Raw genomic sequence first — 19,074 nt, forward strand, 5'->3', positions numbered from 1 at the left:
CTTCATTTAAATCAAATTTCAGTCTCTCCTACAGCTCTTTACCCAGCATATTCTTTCCTCCACAACAACAAAAAACTTCTTTATACAAATGAATATTAGCATATGGCATTACAACTGCCATTTATAAAATATTCCTTTTATAAAATATTATATATTTATAAAATATATAATTATATATTTTTTATATAATTATAAATTATATAAATTATATATATTTATAAAATATTCCATTTATAAAATATTATATGTTATTTCATCTAATCCTCAGAACTAACCTGTGGATACATACCCTCTTTTGACAGAAGCGAACATTCATCTGAGACCAACCTTTCCCTACACCATCCTATCTATAACAAGGAGAGAAGAACCTTGGGTTTATTGAGCACCTGTACTTACCAGGCCCTGTGTTAATCATAACACAACCCATCATGCAAGATGTCATCCTCTCTTTACAGATAGTGATATGTAAGTTTAAAGACATTAGGAAGTTTGTATAGTTAGCCACAGAGTTAAATACAAATCCATGTGTTACTTTAACTTCAAGGTCAATATGTTTATTTTACTTGGGTTATTGGCTAAGTAACCAATTTTTGACAAAATAAATTGCATTTTCATTTTTTACTGCATAACTATGCCTCCACCACGTAGGCAAAGGATATTTTACTTCTTGATACTTGCATATTGACTGTACTCCAGGAATAGATGTGACTTGTAAAAAACAGCTGGATAATGTAATCCTCTTATCTTTTAAGAAAACTCAAGCTTAGATCTTTTTAAAAAGATAAATCTTGTCATTGATAATAAATGAATTTACCTGGCTCACATATGACAATTTTTAATATTTGATTTTCATCATGCAATGTAGATCTTTCTATTGCATTCTTTAAAAGTGCTTAGGAATGCTAGTTAAACTGTGCCATAAAATTAGGTTACGTAAAATATCTCCACAGAAGCCATATCTTTTCCACCATATAAAGTCAAAATCACACTTTGGACCTTGGAGATTTTATTGAAAGGTACTTGATTCTACACAAGAGAAGCCTGAAACATCTTGTGTCAGAAAGTAAGTAAACATTGGAAAAAAAGTAAGTAAATGTCAAATAGACACAGAAGCCAGGTTGAAAGGGTGGCCTAATGGCCAAATCTGAGAAAATATAAACATTAAAAATATAATGTCAGTAACAAACTATAGCCTATTAAATAAAAGGAAAACCAAGAACTCATACTGATATAAATAAATGAATAAATTGAAGATATGATGAAATGGGGTATTTTCAGAGTCTACAGTTGAAGAAGCCTGGTAGAGACCACCTTAATCAAGTGATCAAAGCAAACATCATTTGTCATGACCAATCCAATCACATGCTTCCTCACAGCAACCACAGTATCACCCTGAGATAGTCCTGACAAACAGGTATGATGGGAACCTCATAATGAAGAAGCATCAGACAATCTTAAATTGAGGGGCACTTTACATACAGCTGGTCTGTAATCTTCACAAGTTCCAATGTAATCAAAGTGAGGGAAAGACTGCTTTTTTCACAAATTAATCAAAATTAATATATCAAATAAATGAGATGCACAATTCTAAAATGGTTCCTTTCCAAAACAAATGGTGAGATGTGAATGGAGTGTGAGGATAGTGACATAGCAATTTAATTTTAATACTAATTTTCTGATTTTAATGGTTATGCAGGAGAATGTCCTTTATTACAAGAAATACATTAAATTATTCTGAGATTATGCTGACAACTAATTATCAAATGGTTGTGAAAAAAGTTTATGTACTGTACTCACAACTTTAAGACAGTTAATTAAAAAAGAAAAATTGGCTGATCTCTGTACCATATTTTTATTAGAACTCCACATTATCTAGTCCTTTCTCAGAAGCAATCTAAATGCAGCAAATCATCACTACCCATTAGGTCTGTATGTCTGTCATGCTATGAAGTAAGAAATGAATAAAAATGCTAGTTTTAAGATGAACAAAAAGTTGACAGTGTGTAAACTGGATGATGGTTACATGGGGTTGTTTTATTCTCTTCACTTTCATGAGATAAATATTTGTAATTAAAATTATTTTTTGTCCTCGCTTCTGCAGCACATATACTAAAATTGTTTTTAAATATATATAAATTTTAAAAGAAAGTGATAGTTCTTTAGACATATTTACAATTTAAGAAGATTAACCAAAGTCCATGTCACACCATCCCTTCCAGGTACTATTACCATTAGTCTTGAAGATACATACGTATATACAGACACACATATATAAGACAATAAATCATTACAGATTCTGGGGTGGAGGAGCCATGGAGGTAAAGGCCTTGGTAAAAGAGCTCACTTTAAATTTTAGAAATGGAATTTTAGAAATGTTTACAACAAATCCAGAGATATTTTCTAATTCATGATTGAACATCATAGAAAATATTTATGTTGCATGTGTAAGTGTGTGTGTGTTTTATGCACAGGGACTATACTGTACCTCCAAAGGGAACTGGAAACTGGTCTTGGGTATCCAATCTCTCTTCACATACATATATGTGTGTGCGCACACATACACAGATTATTCAGAATGATGGCAGTTTTTAAAAATAAACATTATATTCCCCTTTATTATAAAGTTATTCCATATAAAACCCAAGTTCTGTTTTTGTTTGTTTAGATGCATGTCAAGTACAAAAGTGAACAGAAGCAGGTGACAATGTGCTCAGCTGCTGAGCTCATAAAGGCACTGTTGTGGGGAGGCAACTTTTACTGAGCAGGATAAAAATCTATGTTAGCAAGTGGCAAAGTGCCAAGCAACCTGTTCTTTAATGGGTCCTGCTGTGTACCATTGTTGAGCATCTATTCACCAAACTGTATGTCTTTTATTTGTAAGTGATATGGTTTGTTTCTTTTTTTGCATCTAATTTCTTTCTTATGGATAGTATATTACTGTATACAGAGAATAGAAAGACAATTCTCCACTGCCAAAGGGCCAGTACCATGTCTAATTTCCTGTTCATTGCAGCACCTGCTATTATTTTTATTATTTATTTATTTATTTGTTTGTTTGTTTGTTTGTTTGTTTTGTTTATACAAGCACTGGGTACAGTCAGAAGCACGGGAGGGTGAGAGGATTCACCAGAGCCAGAGCGGGGAGCAGAGCAGGCAGAAGGACCAAAGCACACTGCTGAGGGGAGCAGCGGGCGGCAGGAGAGGTCTGCGCGCCATGTGGGACCCTCCTCTAGTGGCCGGGGAGCAGCGGGGGATCGAACCGGCGCCGCAGATGCTCGCTGCGCCACCGGGGAGGCCCCACCTGCTATTATTGCTGTTATTTTCAATGACAATGAAAGTGTTTCAATACTTAATTATCCCACCAATGACAGATACCTCCCCTACAAATAAAGGATTTTCCTATTCAGTTTTATGCCACATAAGGATGATTTTACATCAAAGAAACATCATTACTTTTTAAACTTCATGTCCCCAGTAAAAAGAAAGGCTTACCAGATTCATTTCCTGAGTCAATTCTGAAAGGATAATTACTCCTATTATGCAGTGTTCCACAGTACCCTTTGGAGAAAATAACCAAGTTTAGCCTAAGTGGAAACATGTGATTGGTTCTTAATATGTAACCAGGTAGTATTTTTAAGTAATTAAATGCTGAAACACCACATTTTCTTAATAATACAGCTATTAAAATATGTATAAAATCACTATGACATAGTTCATATTTTGATGGATAAATTTTGATATACGGAGTTGAGTGGGAAAAAGCTCACCTACCTTAGAACTGCATGATACTCTACAAATGTCTTTAGCATGTAGGATTTATAAAAAACTAAGTCTCAAAATACAAGAATTTAGTTTAACATTTTTCATAAGGCCATATATAAGAAGGAACAAAAATGTTTTTCAGCTCTATACATTTTTTGAAGGTTACTTCAATCAACAGTTAACAAATGTCTCAGGAACTAATTTAAGTTCCTCTAATATCAGAGACCACTTAGCTCCTTTAAATGTTATTTAACAGTGCATGTGGTATGAATTTTATTATGTATCTATAATGAAGGCATCTAAAGTGTCCAAAGGACTGGGGTACACATATGAATACAGCACAGAATGTGGTACAGAATGCACAGCAGTTCATGCCACACTGTTTCATAACTTCTATATTTTAAAATTAATCAGTTTTCAACTTCCTTGAAATCAAAAATCAGATTTTATACATACAATGTAACAAATCACTCTAATCTATCATACCAGAAGCATAAAAATAATGTTACATTCAATTGCAGTGTAATCATTTTCAAAAGGGCTGATAAAGATTATAATCTTTTCAAGTCTTCATTTTTTTATTGGTCATTCCTTCCAAACATTATAGATTCCACTAACTCTGGGTCACTTGGTATAATTAAGTTTAAATTATCTCTGAATGGCAACCAAAAAAAAAGAAGAGAAACACCCAGAATCTTTAAATTTTAATTTTTTATGTATTTTCAGAACAATCTCAGCTGTTTGACTTGAGCTACAGATTTCTTATTAATGAAGAATCCGTCCTCTGTTAACACTAGGTTGACGTTCCTTAAAGTGTGGTTTCCTGACTAGCTTCCATCCCATGAAACTGCTGGTAGTATGAAAAGTTCATTTTAATCCAAGAATGGTTTGGTACCGGTCCAAGACATGATGAAAGAATTTACACCAGAATATAAAGCAGTTAAGTCAACAAGTACAGTGTTTAGTACAACTGACCGATTTTTTTTCACAGCACTTTCTCAGTGAAGAAGATAATCACATTGATTTATATTCTGACATAAACTCCTTATCTTACCATGACCAACAATTTGAGTAGCACTGCCCTAGATGCCAATAAGATCTCCTGAATATGTATGTAGAAAGGAGGCACATAAATGTTTGGAGTGTGGTAGCAATAAGACTTGCAATAACAGAGGAGCCATGCGGTACTACTTTAGAGTACTAACACATTCGAGTCAATTGTCTTTTCTTATAACTCAAGGATAGGTTAAAACATATGCCCAGATCAATTGCTTTTTTGTGATACTATAATAAATTCTGAAGATAAAAATATTTTGTTTTTTCTGGTCTTACAAAAGTGACAAGTCACTGAGACCTAACTTAAGCTCAACCCACCAGTCATAGAAAAGAGAGCTTGAGAAACATCAGCCCCAAGAAGAATGCTTTCATTCCACTGGGTTTTCAACCTTGATTATAATTTAAAAGAACTGTGAAGTTTATTCTTGTTCACAGTAATGATTTTTGATGAGCTGTGTGCAATCTTAGTAAATGACCAGGGAACGATGTTATTGTGTTAGCCAAAATTACAAGTATGAAACCTATCTGTTTCTGAATAAACTATTCCTTTGACCCAAGGCAGGTGTCCTCAAGAATAAAAATGCACTTATTCCTGTGAAGTTTTAGATGATCAAATATTCGTTAATCAAAGTTTTAACAACATGAACAAAAAGAAAAGAAACACAGTCTAGTATTTCATAGTCTGAAGTTACCAGCCCTGTACTATATGATGGAATTAAATCTTAACACAGGGACTAAATTAATCTTGAAGTTACTATATAAGAAATCTTATCTCATAAAATTCAAAATGCCCACAATTTCAATAAGCCAACAATGAACCATCTTTTACTCAAACTTCCAATTTTAGCTCCAGAATTATAACAGATCACTGCTTCTTCAGCAGAGCACCAACTGAAGTACTTTCCTTACAATTATTGGTGGTTGTATAAAAATACACACATCTTTAAATAGCTGAATCATACTGATGATGATGACCATGGTTATCCCTACGAGCGATTCAGGAATAGGAAATTGCTGATTTAGGTTTCCTATAGTACACTCATCCTAGAATATACAATCATTTTGTGGAATAGCAAGTAGAATCGCTGGCACAATTTAAATTAGTGTCCTCTTGCATTTTTCTCTTTTTCTTGCAGTCCAAATATATGCATTTGTGCAAATTAAATCATTAACCACTTAGGTTTTACAACATTCTTATGAAACACATATAGTTAATGTGGTATAATACAAAACTCTATTAAAAATATATTCTCTTGTTAGACTACACATTGATGTGCTAGTTTTGTGCTTTACTGCTTTACTGGTGTAACCTTATGCAAATAACTTTTCTAAGCCTCAGTTTTCTCATTTACAAAATGAAATCCACTTTACAGAGATGTAATGAGTTTAAATTAGATAAGTGAAAAATACCAATATGCTTTTTATGTGTATAGTACATGGACACACATGTCAGAAATGACAAAATATATTTTTAAAATTAAAAAAATACAATTCACATTCTTCTGGTTTGGGATTTACATGATGGTATCCTAATTTATTGGCAGCAAAAATAAAGGACCCAGGATATAAATAATAAATCACAATTAATATGGCTGGTAGCCACAAAACCATATAGCTTTTTTAAAAAAAGCAGTTTTCTAGGCCCATTAAAAAGCAACTAGTGATCTTATAATAATGTAATAATGCCTTACCTGAAGAAACTTCTTCACATCAGCAATAATTTCTCTGAAGACAAACTGGTCTTTCTGAGCCTCAAACCACCCCAACTTAGTGATTTTAGCAATAACTTGAATTAGCGCTTGGATGACAAAGGGAGCCAGCTTGGGTTGTGATGCCACATAATTAAGAATGTAGTTTCCTATAAAGAAAATATTCTGTGGTCATTTGGACTTTCCAGTAATATGTGAATCATGTGGAAAAAAGCAGGAAGTGATGACATGCTCTATGATAAAAAGTTAATTACCTTCTCTAATTCCACCTTTAGATATATATTAATTCCAAGATGTGTACTTATTCATATAGTTAGTCCCGCTGTAGCGCTTACTTTGAAAAACAAATTTGTTCCAATTCAACCGATGTATCAGGTGGTAATTAAACATAATACTAATGTCAATTTTGGTTTTGCATGATACAATGTAGGAAAAAAGCTAAGTGAGTAGAGAAAACTAGAACCAGGTTCACTAAACCAAGCCATACATAAAATGCAGATAGCTCAAACATTCAGTAGCAATTGCAGTTCACTCTAGTTATCAGCCTCACTCATTATTAACTAGTGTTACTCTTTTCCATTCTATTTCAGATTACTTTCTTCTACCACTTCATAATAACTCAAAAGCTGTAATCCTTTTGGAGTTCACAAATGAGGTCTTTTTCCATATAAAAATATCATTTATTGTACTATCGATGTATTTCTGAATTATTTTATTTGTGTAAAACCCTAGGATGTCTTTTATTAGATTTCCATCTTTTATTAAATGTGTCAATGAAAAAGTGTTTGAATTTTGTTCCAAAATCCAATTTCTCTCACAATCTTTGTAGTTGTGTTGCCCAGCATTTCAAATGCACTTTCAGTAATGTTTGTCATGTTATACCATAATAGATCATGTTATACCATAATAGACTATATATTTCCTGCTTAAGAGGCATAAGAAGTACAAATAGTACAATATAATAATTAAGTATATAAGTATTAATGGTAAGGAAAGCTTGGAATAAAGTTAATATACCAATATAGCAATTTCAGCTGTGAACTTCCTAATGGGCTGAATAACTGAGGTTAGGCAATAAATACATCACAAAGTATATCAGAAAAATGCAAAATAAAATTTGAAGGGAAAGACTGCATTTTTACTTTGATCCCAAAGGCCAGCATGAACTTTGGGGAGAGAATAAGAAAAGGCAAATACCTCAATGTTTAATAAAAATGATTTAAATGAAAAAAAAATCCAAGTACACTTTCAACAGTTGTTTCTGACAACTGTAGAGAGACTCCTTGATGTTTAAAAAATGTCCTCATAACTAGCATATGTCAACCTTAATTTTTATTAACATTAAAATGATAGCTATATAAATGCCAGAGTATATTTTTCCTAGCCTTACCATAAATCTGAAATAGGTCTGGTTTATGTGTTATAGTAATAGGATTTAACTATGCTTCATTACATGTGATCTTTCATATTGAAAATAAAACTTAAAAAGATTAAACAGCTACTTGTTTATAAAGAAAATCTGGTTTATTTATTTCAATTACATTTATTTTTAATATCTTCAAAAATGTTAACTTGGAGGGGATGTAGAGATTGCATATATCTCCATATGTGGAGATTCCAATCTCAGAATAACAAAACCTCTCTCTAAATGGATAACAAACTAAGCTTCGCATTTAAGCGAGATACCAATAAACATATCTGTTCAGACAGCCCAAGCAAAGGTAATAGCTAATGAGTTCATTAAACAGGAAAATATTTACTAGATATTTCTGATATTTTAGGTGAATATTTCACATACAATATCCCCTTCTGCTTTTTATGTAGCCTACAAATTTGTTTTTTCAGTAAACCCTAATGATAATGATCAAGTAAACAGCAATCTCATCATCAACAGTCCAAGAAAACAGGGAAAAGCCATGCCAAGAAATAAAGGAAGTATTCAGGAATACAAGACATATGAAGAATAAAACAGTTGGAAAAACTCCCAGACAAAAGTTAATATAAAATTCTATTGTACTCTTTGTACTAGAAGCTCTTTGAATGTCAAATGCCTATATAATAACAACAGCAATATTTAGCATTTATGAAGCAAGTTAGAAAACGCAAAGTTCATCCCAGGAACCAGTTTGTGTTGCTCTCACAGCAACTTTAAGTTACTGCTATTATGGTACCCTAACTATTACTCTGTTTCATAGGCAAAAACATGAAGGTCAAGGAGGTAAAACAACTTGTCATAGTGACTAAATTGGGACTCTGAGTCAGAATATTTTGAATTGTTTTGAATTTTGGTTTGTTTACCTCTTCAAATAGTGGCCAAACCAAATATTTTAGTAATAAGTAGCAATTCAACACTCAAGTCCAAACTAATAAACAGTCTTTTGGAGTTTACTATCATTAAACTGATACTTAAAACTGGTATCATTAAACGGATACATTAGGGAATTTAGTACAAAATACTCTTGTACTAACTAAATACACACAAAAAAATATGCAACAAAGTCATCATAAAACAAAAAGAATATAATAAAAAGGGAAAAATTCAACTTCTACTTTGGTCCCAAATACTACCATTTTATTAGGAAAAAAGTAGAATAAATACCTCAATATTTAAACATGCCTTGATAAAATCAACTACAAATTCTAAGAAGACATACATTTGAGCTATAATCGATGCTTAGAGAAGTAGTTTGTAAAATGTCTGGAAAGAGAGAATATGGGGGAAAACCACCACAAGAAGATAAGATGGTGAATGATGGGTATGGACTTTTTATTGATGAATTTAAAGTAGTAGCAATGAACATGGTGATTCTCAGTGATGAACCCCTGAAACTTAAATAAATAAATTATTCAATTTAAAAAAGACTCTCAATAGGACAAAAAGAGAAAAGCATAGATACAGGTTTGAGTCTTTTAAAAAAGAAAGAATTACGAGGTGAAGATGCGGAGAAACTAGAACATTCACAAATTGCTGAATGCAAAATGGATGCAAAGGCACTTGGGAACACAGTTTGGTAGTTTCTTAAAACTACCAACTAACTTAAACATAAACTTACCTTGGCCTAACAATTCTACTGCTAGGTATCAATCCAAAGAAATAAAAACATGTCCACACGAAAGTGTCTATGTCAATGTTCATAGCAGAATTACAGAGGCCAAAAAAGCAGAAATGCAAATGTCCATCAAGTAATGAATAGTTAGCAAAATTTCCTATATCTACATTTTTGCTTAGTGAAAGACAATAGATGCTAAAACTACATATCAGATAATTTTATTTACATGAATTATCCAAAAAGGCAAATATTCCTATAGAGGCAGAAAGCAGCTTAAATGATTGTGATATGACAGCAGGACTAACCATACATGAAAATGTGGGATCTTTTTGGAGTGATGTAAATGTCCTAACACCAATGCTCATAGAACAATTGAACTTAATGGTATGTAAACTGTACAATAAATAAAGTTGTTTAGAAGAAGGGAGGATTGTTTATATAGGTATAACTAAACTTAACCTCCATTTTCATTTAGCTGGAAAACAAAAATAAAAGCATTTCAGGCTAGAGAAAGAACACAAAAAGACAAGGTACCAAGGCAGAAATAACATGGCATGTGGGGAAGATCTTCTGGCACAACTGATGGGCCTATACCTACAAAGATATAAGACTATAAGGACAGTCTATCCATGGCAAGCTCATGAAGGAACTCAAAAGTTAAGCTGAGGAAATGGAATTCAACTGATGAACAACAATAAGCCATTGTTAACTATGCCAATAAAAACAGACAACAGTGTGGTAGGCTACAGAAAACTGGGAATAGAGCTAAAGTTGGGAAACAACGAAATAATACAAACTAGAATCATATCACGAATGATGGAGAATTTTAGTGTTGGTGTCACAGGCAGTGTAAATGTTGAGGTAATTCATCACATTCCATATTAACTCGTGTCAAGTATTCTAATGATACATTGGAGGCATATCATCACAAACACTCTATCTACTTATAGAAATAAGAATAGTAACTGTGAAACCATAGAACACTCATAATGGAAAACACATCATTTCTTATTGGAAATTGTGTTGATTTTGTTCCTGTTTCTACTTTTCTTTCCAAATTTCCTTTATTAAGCATTCCTACATGTTTTTTTTAAAAGATCTATTTCAAAAATGTAAGTCAAATGGACAATCTGAACAGGCCTATATCTACTAAAGAAATTGAATCAATAATTAAAAACCTTGCAAAACCAAAAGCACCAGTTCCAGATGGGTTCATGGGAAATGCAACCAAAAATTTACCAATTCTCTACAATCTTTTCACGAAGAGAGAAGTAACATTTTCCCTAGCTCATCTTATGAGGCCAGTTTTACTCCAATTCCCCAAAACAGGTGAGAGACATTATAAGGAAAGGACAAACTAGAATCTCTCATCAACATAGAAGAAAAAATTTCAACAAATTTCAACAAACTACATCAAACAACGTCAATAACCCTTGAAAGATATTGGATGACTACTGTATATATATATATATATATATATATATATATATATATATATATATATACCAGGAAAAATGGTCTGATAGAAAGAGGTAGGAATAACATTAATTGAACTGTGTCAGTACAATGCCTAAGAGGGAGTGGTGGCTACCCAAAGGGACTATCCTACAATTGTTGACTCAGATGTACATACCCACACTGCCAACAGTGGAGCCCAGCACTGGATAAGGGGATACACAGAGTTGGTGTCCAGAACATAGGGTATACTACTAGAAAAGTTTAAGAGCAGGGGTGCAGTATGATCATCACTGGCTTGTATGAGTCTCCCAATATAGAAGAGCTGAAGCCAGAAAAGCAGAAGGAACCAGGATATATCACTTGTGTTTTCCTAAAAGACAAAGTTACTATTTGTACCCCAAAAGTGTGATATCCAAAACACCTACCACCACCACACACACACCCCAACCAAGGCCAAAACTGAAAAAATAATTGAATGCTTTCACTAACCAAAGTTTAAATACCTGGATCTGTAAAACAGAAGTAAGCACTCTAGAATATGGCTCTTCACTAGAAAAGAAAGCAAAACAACACCCAGATTTATCTCAACTGGCTCTGTCTCGACTGCAATCCAATGCTTTCCAGTGCTCAAACAAAGCCTAAAGGTTGGGACTGTCATGAGACTATACAAGACACTTGAGTGGGGGAGCTGGGCTAAAGAAGGGGATCACTGTAGATCCCGATCATAAAACACTGGTACCCATACAACAGCAGGAAGTTTGAATCCTTGAGGCTAACTAGACATGACCTCTTAGTACTCTACTGCCCAAGTTCCTTTCTACCTACTACCCCTCACTGGGAGCTGTTATTCAGCACCTGAACAGGTACAAAGGCAGCAGTCTAAAAGAATATCACTACTACAACTATAACAACTGAATATGAACAGAACATATTCCAAATGCTGGCATGAAAGAACCTTGAAATATTCCGAGGAGGAGTTCAAGGTAACAGCTGTAACAATGCTTAGTGAATTAAAAAAAAAGAAGAATATAAAACAGGAACAGAATAAAGACTGAAAAAAAATGTGAGGCTGTTACAATTAGACTAAATCTAAATGATATAACCAAATTAAAAAATACCAGCGAGGGCCTTAACAGCACACATATGCAGGCAATGAAGAGAATCTGTGAATGTGAAAGCACAATGTCAGGTAACACAAATAGAACAACAAAGAGAGGAAAAAATGAAAATAGTATAAGAGTTCTTCTTGGATAAGCAAAAGAGAGATATCTGTATCATGGGGATCCCAGCAGAAGAAGAAAAAGAGAAAGGCACAGAAAATGTATTTAAAGAAATAACTTCTGAAAACCATGCAAACATGGTAGAAGAATCACAGATCCCAATCTAAGAGCCAAAGATTAGCAAACAAATAATAACACATGGAGTTTGCAGCAACATGGATAGAGCTAGAAGGGATCATGCTCAGCAAAATAAGTCAGAAAGAAAAAAGAAAAATACTGATGGTCTCACTCATAGCAGGAATTTAAAAAAAACTACATAAAGGACCAGGAAAAGGCTAATTAATACAAAGTAAAAATCAAAATCAACTATGAACCAGAGACACACTACGGGGCGGAGGTGGGGGGGTGGGAGAGGAAGGATTAGGGTCAAAATAAGGGAGGGTGCAATTGTATGGGGAATATAACCAAAATGAAAATGCCTACATTGTACAAAAATGAAAAATGATGTAAGAATTACATAAAATATTTAAAAAAATAGACAGATCTAACACAAATTATTATAAACCTGTTAAAAGCCAATGATAAGGATAGAATATTAAGAACTCACAAGAAAAAAGGGTAACCCATAAAGGGTCATCAAAGCAGGAGTAATCAGAATAATGTAAATTACTCCAAGAAAGGCATTTCCAACCTAGAATGCTTTCATCTGCAAGATCAACATTCAAAACATATGAGTAGGTAAAGAGCTTCACTGAAAAGAAAAAACTAAAAGAATTTATCAACACCAGGCCACACATGAAAGAAATACTGAAGAAGGTTATTTTGAAGCAACAAAACAAAAATAAATAATGGTAATAAACACTTAAATTATATAATATGGAGGAAGGGGAAGAGAGTAACAAAATGGCCCATCACAATGACTTTGAAACCAAACCATTCAACAGGTCTCACAAATAGCCCATCCATCATATACTACCCTAGAAGAAGCTTCAAACAAAAATCAGTAGAATTAACACATAAGAGAATTAAAATGGAACCTAAAAGAAACATAAAAATGGCAAAAAATTTAAAATGCAAAGGCAAAAATCCAACCTGTGAAAATTGGCACTTGTAACTATATAGGTACAAGTTACATTACCTTAAATGTAAATGCATTGAATTTACAAGCTGAAAGGTATATAGTAGGAGAATGGATTTCAAAACAAAGCGCAACCTTCTGTTGTTTATAGGAAACCAATCTCACCATAGAGACAACAACAAACTTAAAGGTTGAAAGACAATTTACACAAGAAAAATAGTAATAAAAAACAGAACACCTATACTTATATCAGATGAAGCAGGCTTCCAATTTAAAAAAATAGTAAGAAATAATTGGATATTACAAAATAATTAAGGGTTTAATACAGAAAAAAATAACACTCAAAAATATATATGCACCAAAATGATAAAGGACTAAGATACATAAAACAATTACAAAAAGAACTAAAGAGATTTTAGCAATTACACAAAAAATACAAGGGGATTTTAATACCCCACTTATATTTATTTAAAGGTCAAGCACAGTGAGTAAGGAGAGCAACAGCCGTAAATGAGGGCAAATAAATGTAACATATCTACAGAACACGCCGCTTAAAAGTCACTGCATTCACATTTTTTTCAAGCACACATGGAACATTTTCAAGAATAGACCATATGTTGGGAGACAAGGCAACTGTCAACAAACAAAAGAATAAAATCATATCAAGTACTCTTTCTGACAATAATGCCATAAAGCAAGAAATCAATCATATAAAACAAACAAAAAACTATAAGTACCTGGGGAGTAAACAATAGCCACTTAATAGCTATGGATAAAAGAGGAAACTAAAACATATCAAAATACCTTGAGACTATTAAAAAGTAAGATGCAAGCTACCAGAATTGATGGGATGCAGCAATAGCAGACAGGTCCACATTAAGAAGCAAGAAAAATTACACCAAAACAATTTAACACTACATCTAAAACAACTTGAAAAAGATGAACAAAGGCAAAAATTAGTAAAATGAAATAATAAAAATGAGAAACAAGAGACCAAAAAGACTACATAAAAGATCAATGAAACTAAGAATTGGTTGTTCTAGAAGATAAAAATAAGGTAAACTTCTAGCTAGGCTAACAAAGAGAAAAAACATTAATGAACAGAATCAAGAAATTAAAGAGGAGAAATTACCACATATGGCATAAAAATACAAAGGATCATAAGAGATTAATATGAATAATTATATGCCAATAAATCTGATAATCTTAAAGTGGACACATTTCTAGATCAATTGATTTACCAAGACAGAAGGAGAATGAAACAGAAGAGTCGAAAAAAATGATCGCAAGAACAGAAATGGAAGAACTATAAAAAAAATCTTCCCAAAAACAAGAGCACGGAGTCAGATGGCTTTACAAATAAATTCTACACTATAAAATTCTTACACTATTTTCATTTTTTTGTCTCTTTGTTGTTCTATTTGTGTGTCATCTGACATTGTGCTTTATCAACATTTTTTTAAATTAATTTTTACCCAATGCCATCCCTTATATCCTCTTGCACCTTTCTGTCCCCCATCATTTTACCGTCAGTGTTTTCATGGTGTTTTCTGACTTCCATTGGTTGTTAAAGTGTTTTACACTACCAAATTGTCTACTATGTTCTGAATTGCTATACTACCCCTAATTCTTGCTAACGCCCTACATTTTTGAAAACAGTTACATTCTTTCTCATGGCTACATAGTATTGCATGTGTGGATACATCACTTCTTGATCCAATCACCCACTGATGGACATTGAGGCTGCTTACCTGTCCTAGTAATTGCAAATAATGCAAATAATGCTACTTTGACTATTGTGGAACATATCCATAATGGCTGCACAATTTTACATTTCCACCAGGTGTAATTCCTTTTTGTCAGCATCCTCCCCAATACCTTTTGGAGGTCTTAATATCGTCCATTCACATGGATGTGAGATGGTATCTCATTGTGGTTTTAACTTGAATGTCTTATTAGAAGTGATTAAGAGAATTTTTTCATGTATACTGGCTTTCTGAATATACTACTTGGTGGATAATCTGTTCATATCTGATGCCCACTTTTTAAATAGGTTGTTTTTTTAATTATTGAATTGCATGAGCTTTTCATATAATCCCGTATGACTTCTATGTTGCGTAAATACTTTTTTTTCATTCAATAGGGTCCTTTTCATCAACTTGTATTTTCTTTTACTGTATAACTTTTTTTATTTGAGGTAATCCAAATTTTTATTTTTTTCTGTTTCCTCACCATAAGGGTCAATTCACAAAAAATATCTTCATCTGCAATATCATGGACCGTATCGCCAGCATTTTCCTCTATGTATTTTCTTGTCACAAGTCTTTCCATTGGGAGTTTGTTCTGGGGTATAGGGTGAGTTATCCAAATTCTTTGTAAAATGATGTGTGGCTTTCCAACTTTCCCAGTGCCATTTAATAAACTGTACTTTCCCAATATCATGTCATTGTTACTTTATCATAGATTAGGTACTGGTAGGTACACAGTTTATTTTTGGGCTTTAGATTCTATTCCATTGAATCAGGTATCTATTTTGTGCCAATATTACATTGTTCTTAGTACTGTTGCTTTATAATAAAATGTGAAGCCAGGTAATGTGATACTCTTCATTCCTCTCCTTTTTGCTCAAGGTTGAATTTTAAATTTAAGGTCTTTTGGGATTCCATATAAATTTCAACTTTTTTTCCAATTTCTTTGGAAAAAAATTGGGGTATTTTGATGTGAATTACATTACATTTATATATCATTTTAGGCAGATAATCATTCTGATCATATTGATTCTCCCTGAGCATGGGATATCCTTCCATCTCATTATGTCAAAATCAAAGTCCTTAAGTGTCATCATGTAGTTCTCATCAAGTACATCCTTGGTTAGGTTACTTCCAAGATATGTTAAATCTTCTTAAAACAATTATAAATCAAGTTACTTTCTTACTGCTTCTTGTTTGTTGAATTCAAGCTTCCTACTGTGCTTTGATACCAGAATTCTGTGGTGATTCACAGTGATCCCCTCTTCATGCCAGCTCCTCAATCTTAGTGTCTTGTGTCCACTTTGACTATGGGCCATTTACAAGCACTAGATGTAGCACCATGCATGGGCTATAGTTTATATTGAGTCATATGCCAGGAGTTATTATCTTTTCTTTTCCAGCACAGAGCCTTATCCTGGATTTTTTGCTACTGTTATTGACAGGTATTTGCGCTCAATTTGTTCAAGAATTCCTTAGCTGTTTTTATTTTGGTCCTGGGGTAGGGACTGGCAAGTGTTTTGAATATCTCACCTGGGTTTTGCTAGTGACCTCTTCTATGAGGAGATCCAAATGCTCTGACCTGTTTCTCCCTGCTTATTCAGGCTCCAGGTATTCTATATTGAGAACCTCAGGCTCAAGATGGTAATTGTTGCTCTGCACCCCCACTCCTGCAGCTCCCCAACAGTGCACCCTCCATTCTGGGTGCCATCTTGTGTACCCCGTCATCCAGTGGTCTCAGGATTTCCCCAATGTTAGCATATGCCTAAGTCAACAACTGTTGGGGGCTATGCACAGCAGTGACCCTTTCCTCTCTTTTTTCTTAAAGATTTATTTATGCATACAAGAACTGGGGTACAGGGCAGAGGTGTGGAGGTTGAGAGAATTCACCAGAGACAGAGTGGGGAACAGAACAGGCAGACTGACTGAAATACATGCTGAGGGGAGCAGGGGCAAGATAGGAGAGGTCTGCTGCACCATGTGGGTTGCTCCATGTAGGCTGCTCCCTGGCTGGGCGGGGATTGAACTTGTGCTGCAGTGGCTTCATAGTGCTGTTCTTAACCCCCTGCAACACCAGGGAGGCCCACCCTTTCCTCTTATAGGTTGTACTACTCCTGTGTCATTATTGAGGAACCTACCTCAATATAATAAAGGCAATATATCATAAACCAAAAGTCAGTATGAATATGTAATGATGAAAAACTGAAAGTTTTCCTCTTAAGATAGGGAACAAGACAAAGATGACCCCTGCTACCACTCTTGTTTAATATTGTATAGAGGTTTTCATTACAGTAACCAAATAACAATCAAATAAAAGGAATTCAAGTTAGAAAAGCAGTGAAACTACCACTATTTACACACAATATAGTACATAGAGAAAACCCAAAATATTCATAAAAAGCTGAAAGAAATAATTTATATAGCAAAATGGGATATTACAAAATAAAAACATAATAATCAAAAGCATTTTATATATATAAGCAATGAGCAATAAGAAATTAAGTCCATTCAAAATCACTTCTAAAAGAATCAAATACTTCAGAATTAACCTAATAAAGGAGGTGAAGGAACTATCCAACAAAAACTACAAAATTTTTAAAGCAGTTAGATAGTAATCTAATGAGATGGAAAGACATCTGATGTTCATGGATAGGGAAAATCAATATAATCAAAATGACTATCCTACATAAATCAATATATAAATTTAATGCAATCCACATCAAAATACCAACAATATTAATAATATTCTTCTAAGAAATTGAACATAATATTGAAAATGACAGAGAGAGATAAAAGGTTTCAAATGGCAAGAGCAATCCTTTTATATAAAAGGAGAGAAATTGATGTATCACATTACCTGACTTCAAATTACACAGAAAGCTTAAAAATATAAAAATAGATACATGGATCATGGATATATGGATCAATAACATAGAATTGAAAACCAAAAATAAATTCACATACATATCAGTACTTAAGATATGATAAAGCAAGCCATGATGATGCAATGGCAAGAAGAGAGTCTCTTTAATAAAGGATGCTGGGACAACTGGAAGGTCACATGTTAAAGAATGAAGTTGGGTCACTTTCTGTCCCTATGCACAAATGTAAATTGCAAATGGATTAAAGATTTAGATAAAAGACCTGCAACAATAAAATATATAGCAGAAGACACTGGTGGTATGTTCATCACATCAACGATAAAGATGTTTTTCAAGAATAAACCCCTATGGTAAGTAAAATAAACTCTCAAATTCAAAGGCTATTTTATACATTGACAGAAAATACAAGACAGTTAAAAAAACATCCTACTAGGGCCTCCCCAGTGGCACAGGGGGTTGAGTGCGGCGCTGTGAAGCTGTCCGCAGCCTCTGCAACGCCGGTTCGATTCCCGGTGGGCCAGGGAGATGCCCACATGGCGTGGCAGACCTCTCCTGTCTTGCCCGCTGCTCCCCTCAGCAGTGTATTTCGGTCCTTCTGCCTGTTCTGCTCCCTGCTCTGTCTCTGGTGAGTTCTCTCAGCCTCCCGTGCCTCTGGCCTGTACCCCAGTGCTTGTATAGATAAATAAATCTTTCAAAAAAAAAAAAGACATCCTACTAAATGGGAGAAAAAAATTTACACATTACACAGCTGACAAGGGGTTGAGTTAAGATATGCAATTCAACAATAAAAAAACCAAACAACCCAAGTAATAAATGAACAACAGATCTAAATAAGACAATTAATGACCAAAGAGGATATCCAAGCTTATAAACACATGGAAAAATTTAATCATCAATTTCAATAAGAGATGCAGATAAAAGCCACAATGAGATATATCATACACACAAGAACTGCACATACTAAAAAGAACCCTAATCAACAAGTAGTGGAGAGTACTGGGGAAAGAGAAAACCTGTTAACACTTTTGGGAATTTTACTGATTTAGCCATTATGGAAAGCAATCTGGACTTAACTTTAAAAAGTAAAAATGGAAATACCATGTGACCCAGC

General features: G+C 33.7%; 1 protein-coding gene across 1 annotated transcript in view; it reads right to left on the reverse strand.

Annotated features, from left to right (window-relative positions):
- RANBP17 (RAN binding protein 17) overlaps positions 1-19,074 on the reverse strand; it is a gene marked incomplete at both ends in the record, with an annotated part of 302,743 nt that overhangs the window by 275,843 nt on the left and 7,826 nt on the right. Inside the window, 2 exons of the mRNA XM_084242318.1 lie at positions 3,493-3,558; positions 6,510-6,676. Of these exons, the coding sequence (XP_084098444.1) occupies positions 3,493-3,558; positions 6,510-6,676 (233 nt within the window). The remainder of the gene's footprint in view (positions 1-3,492; positions 3,559-6,509; positions 6,677-19,074) is intronic.

This window comes from Talpa europaea (assembly GCF_964194135.1).
Source record: "Talpa europaea genome assembly, chromosome: 9".
NCBI lineage: Eukaryota > Metazoa > Chordata > Mammalia > Eulipotyphla > Talpidae > Talpa > Talpa europaea.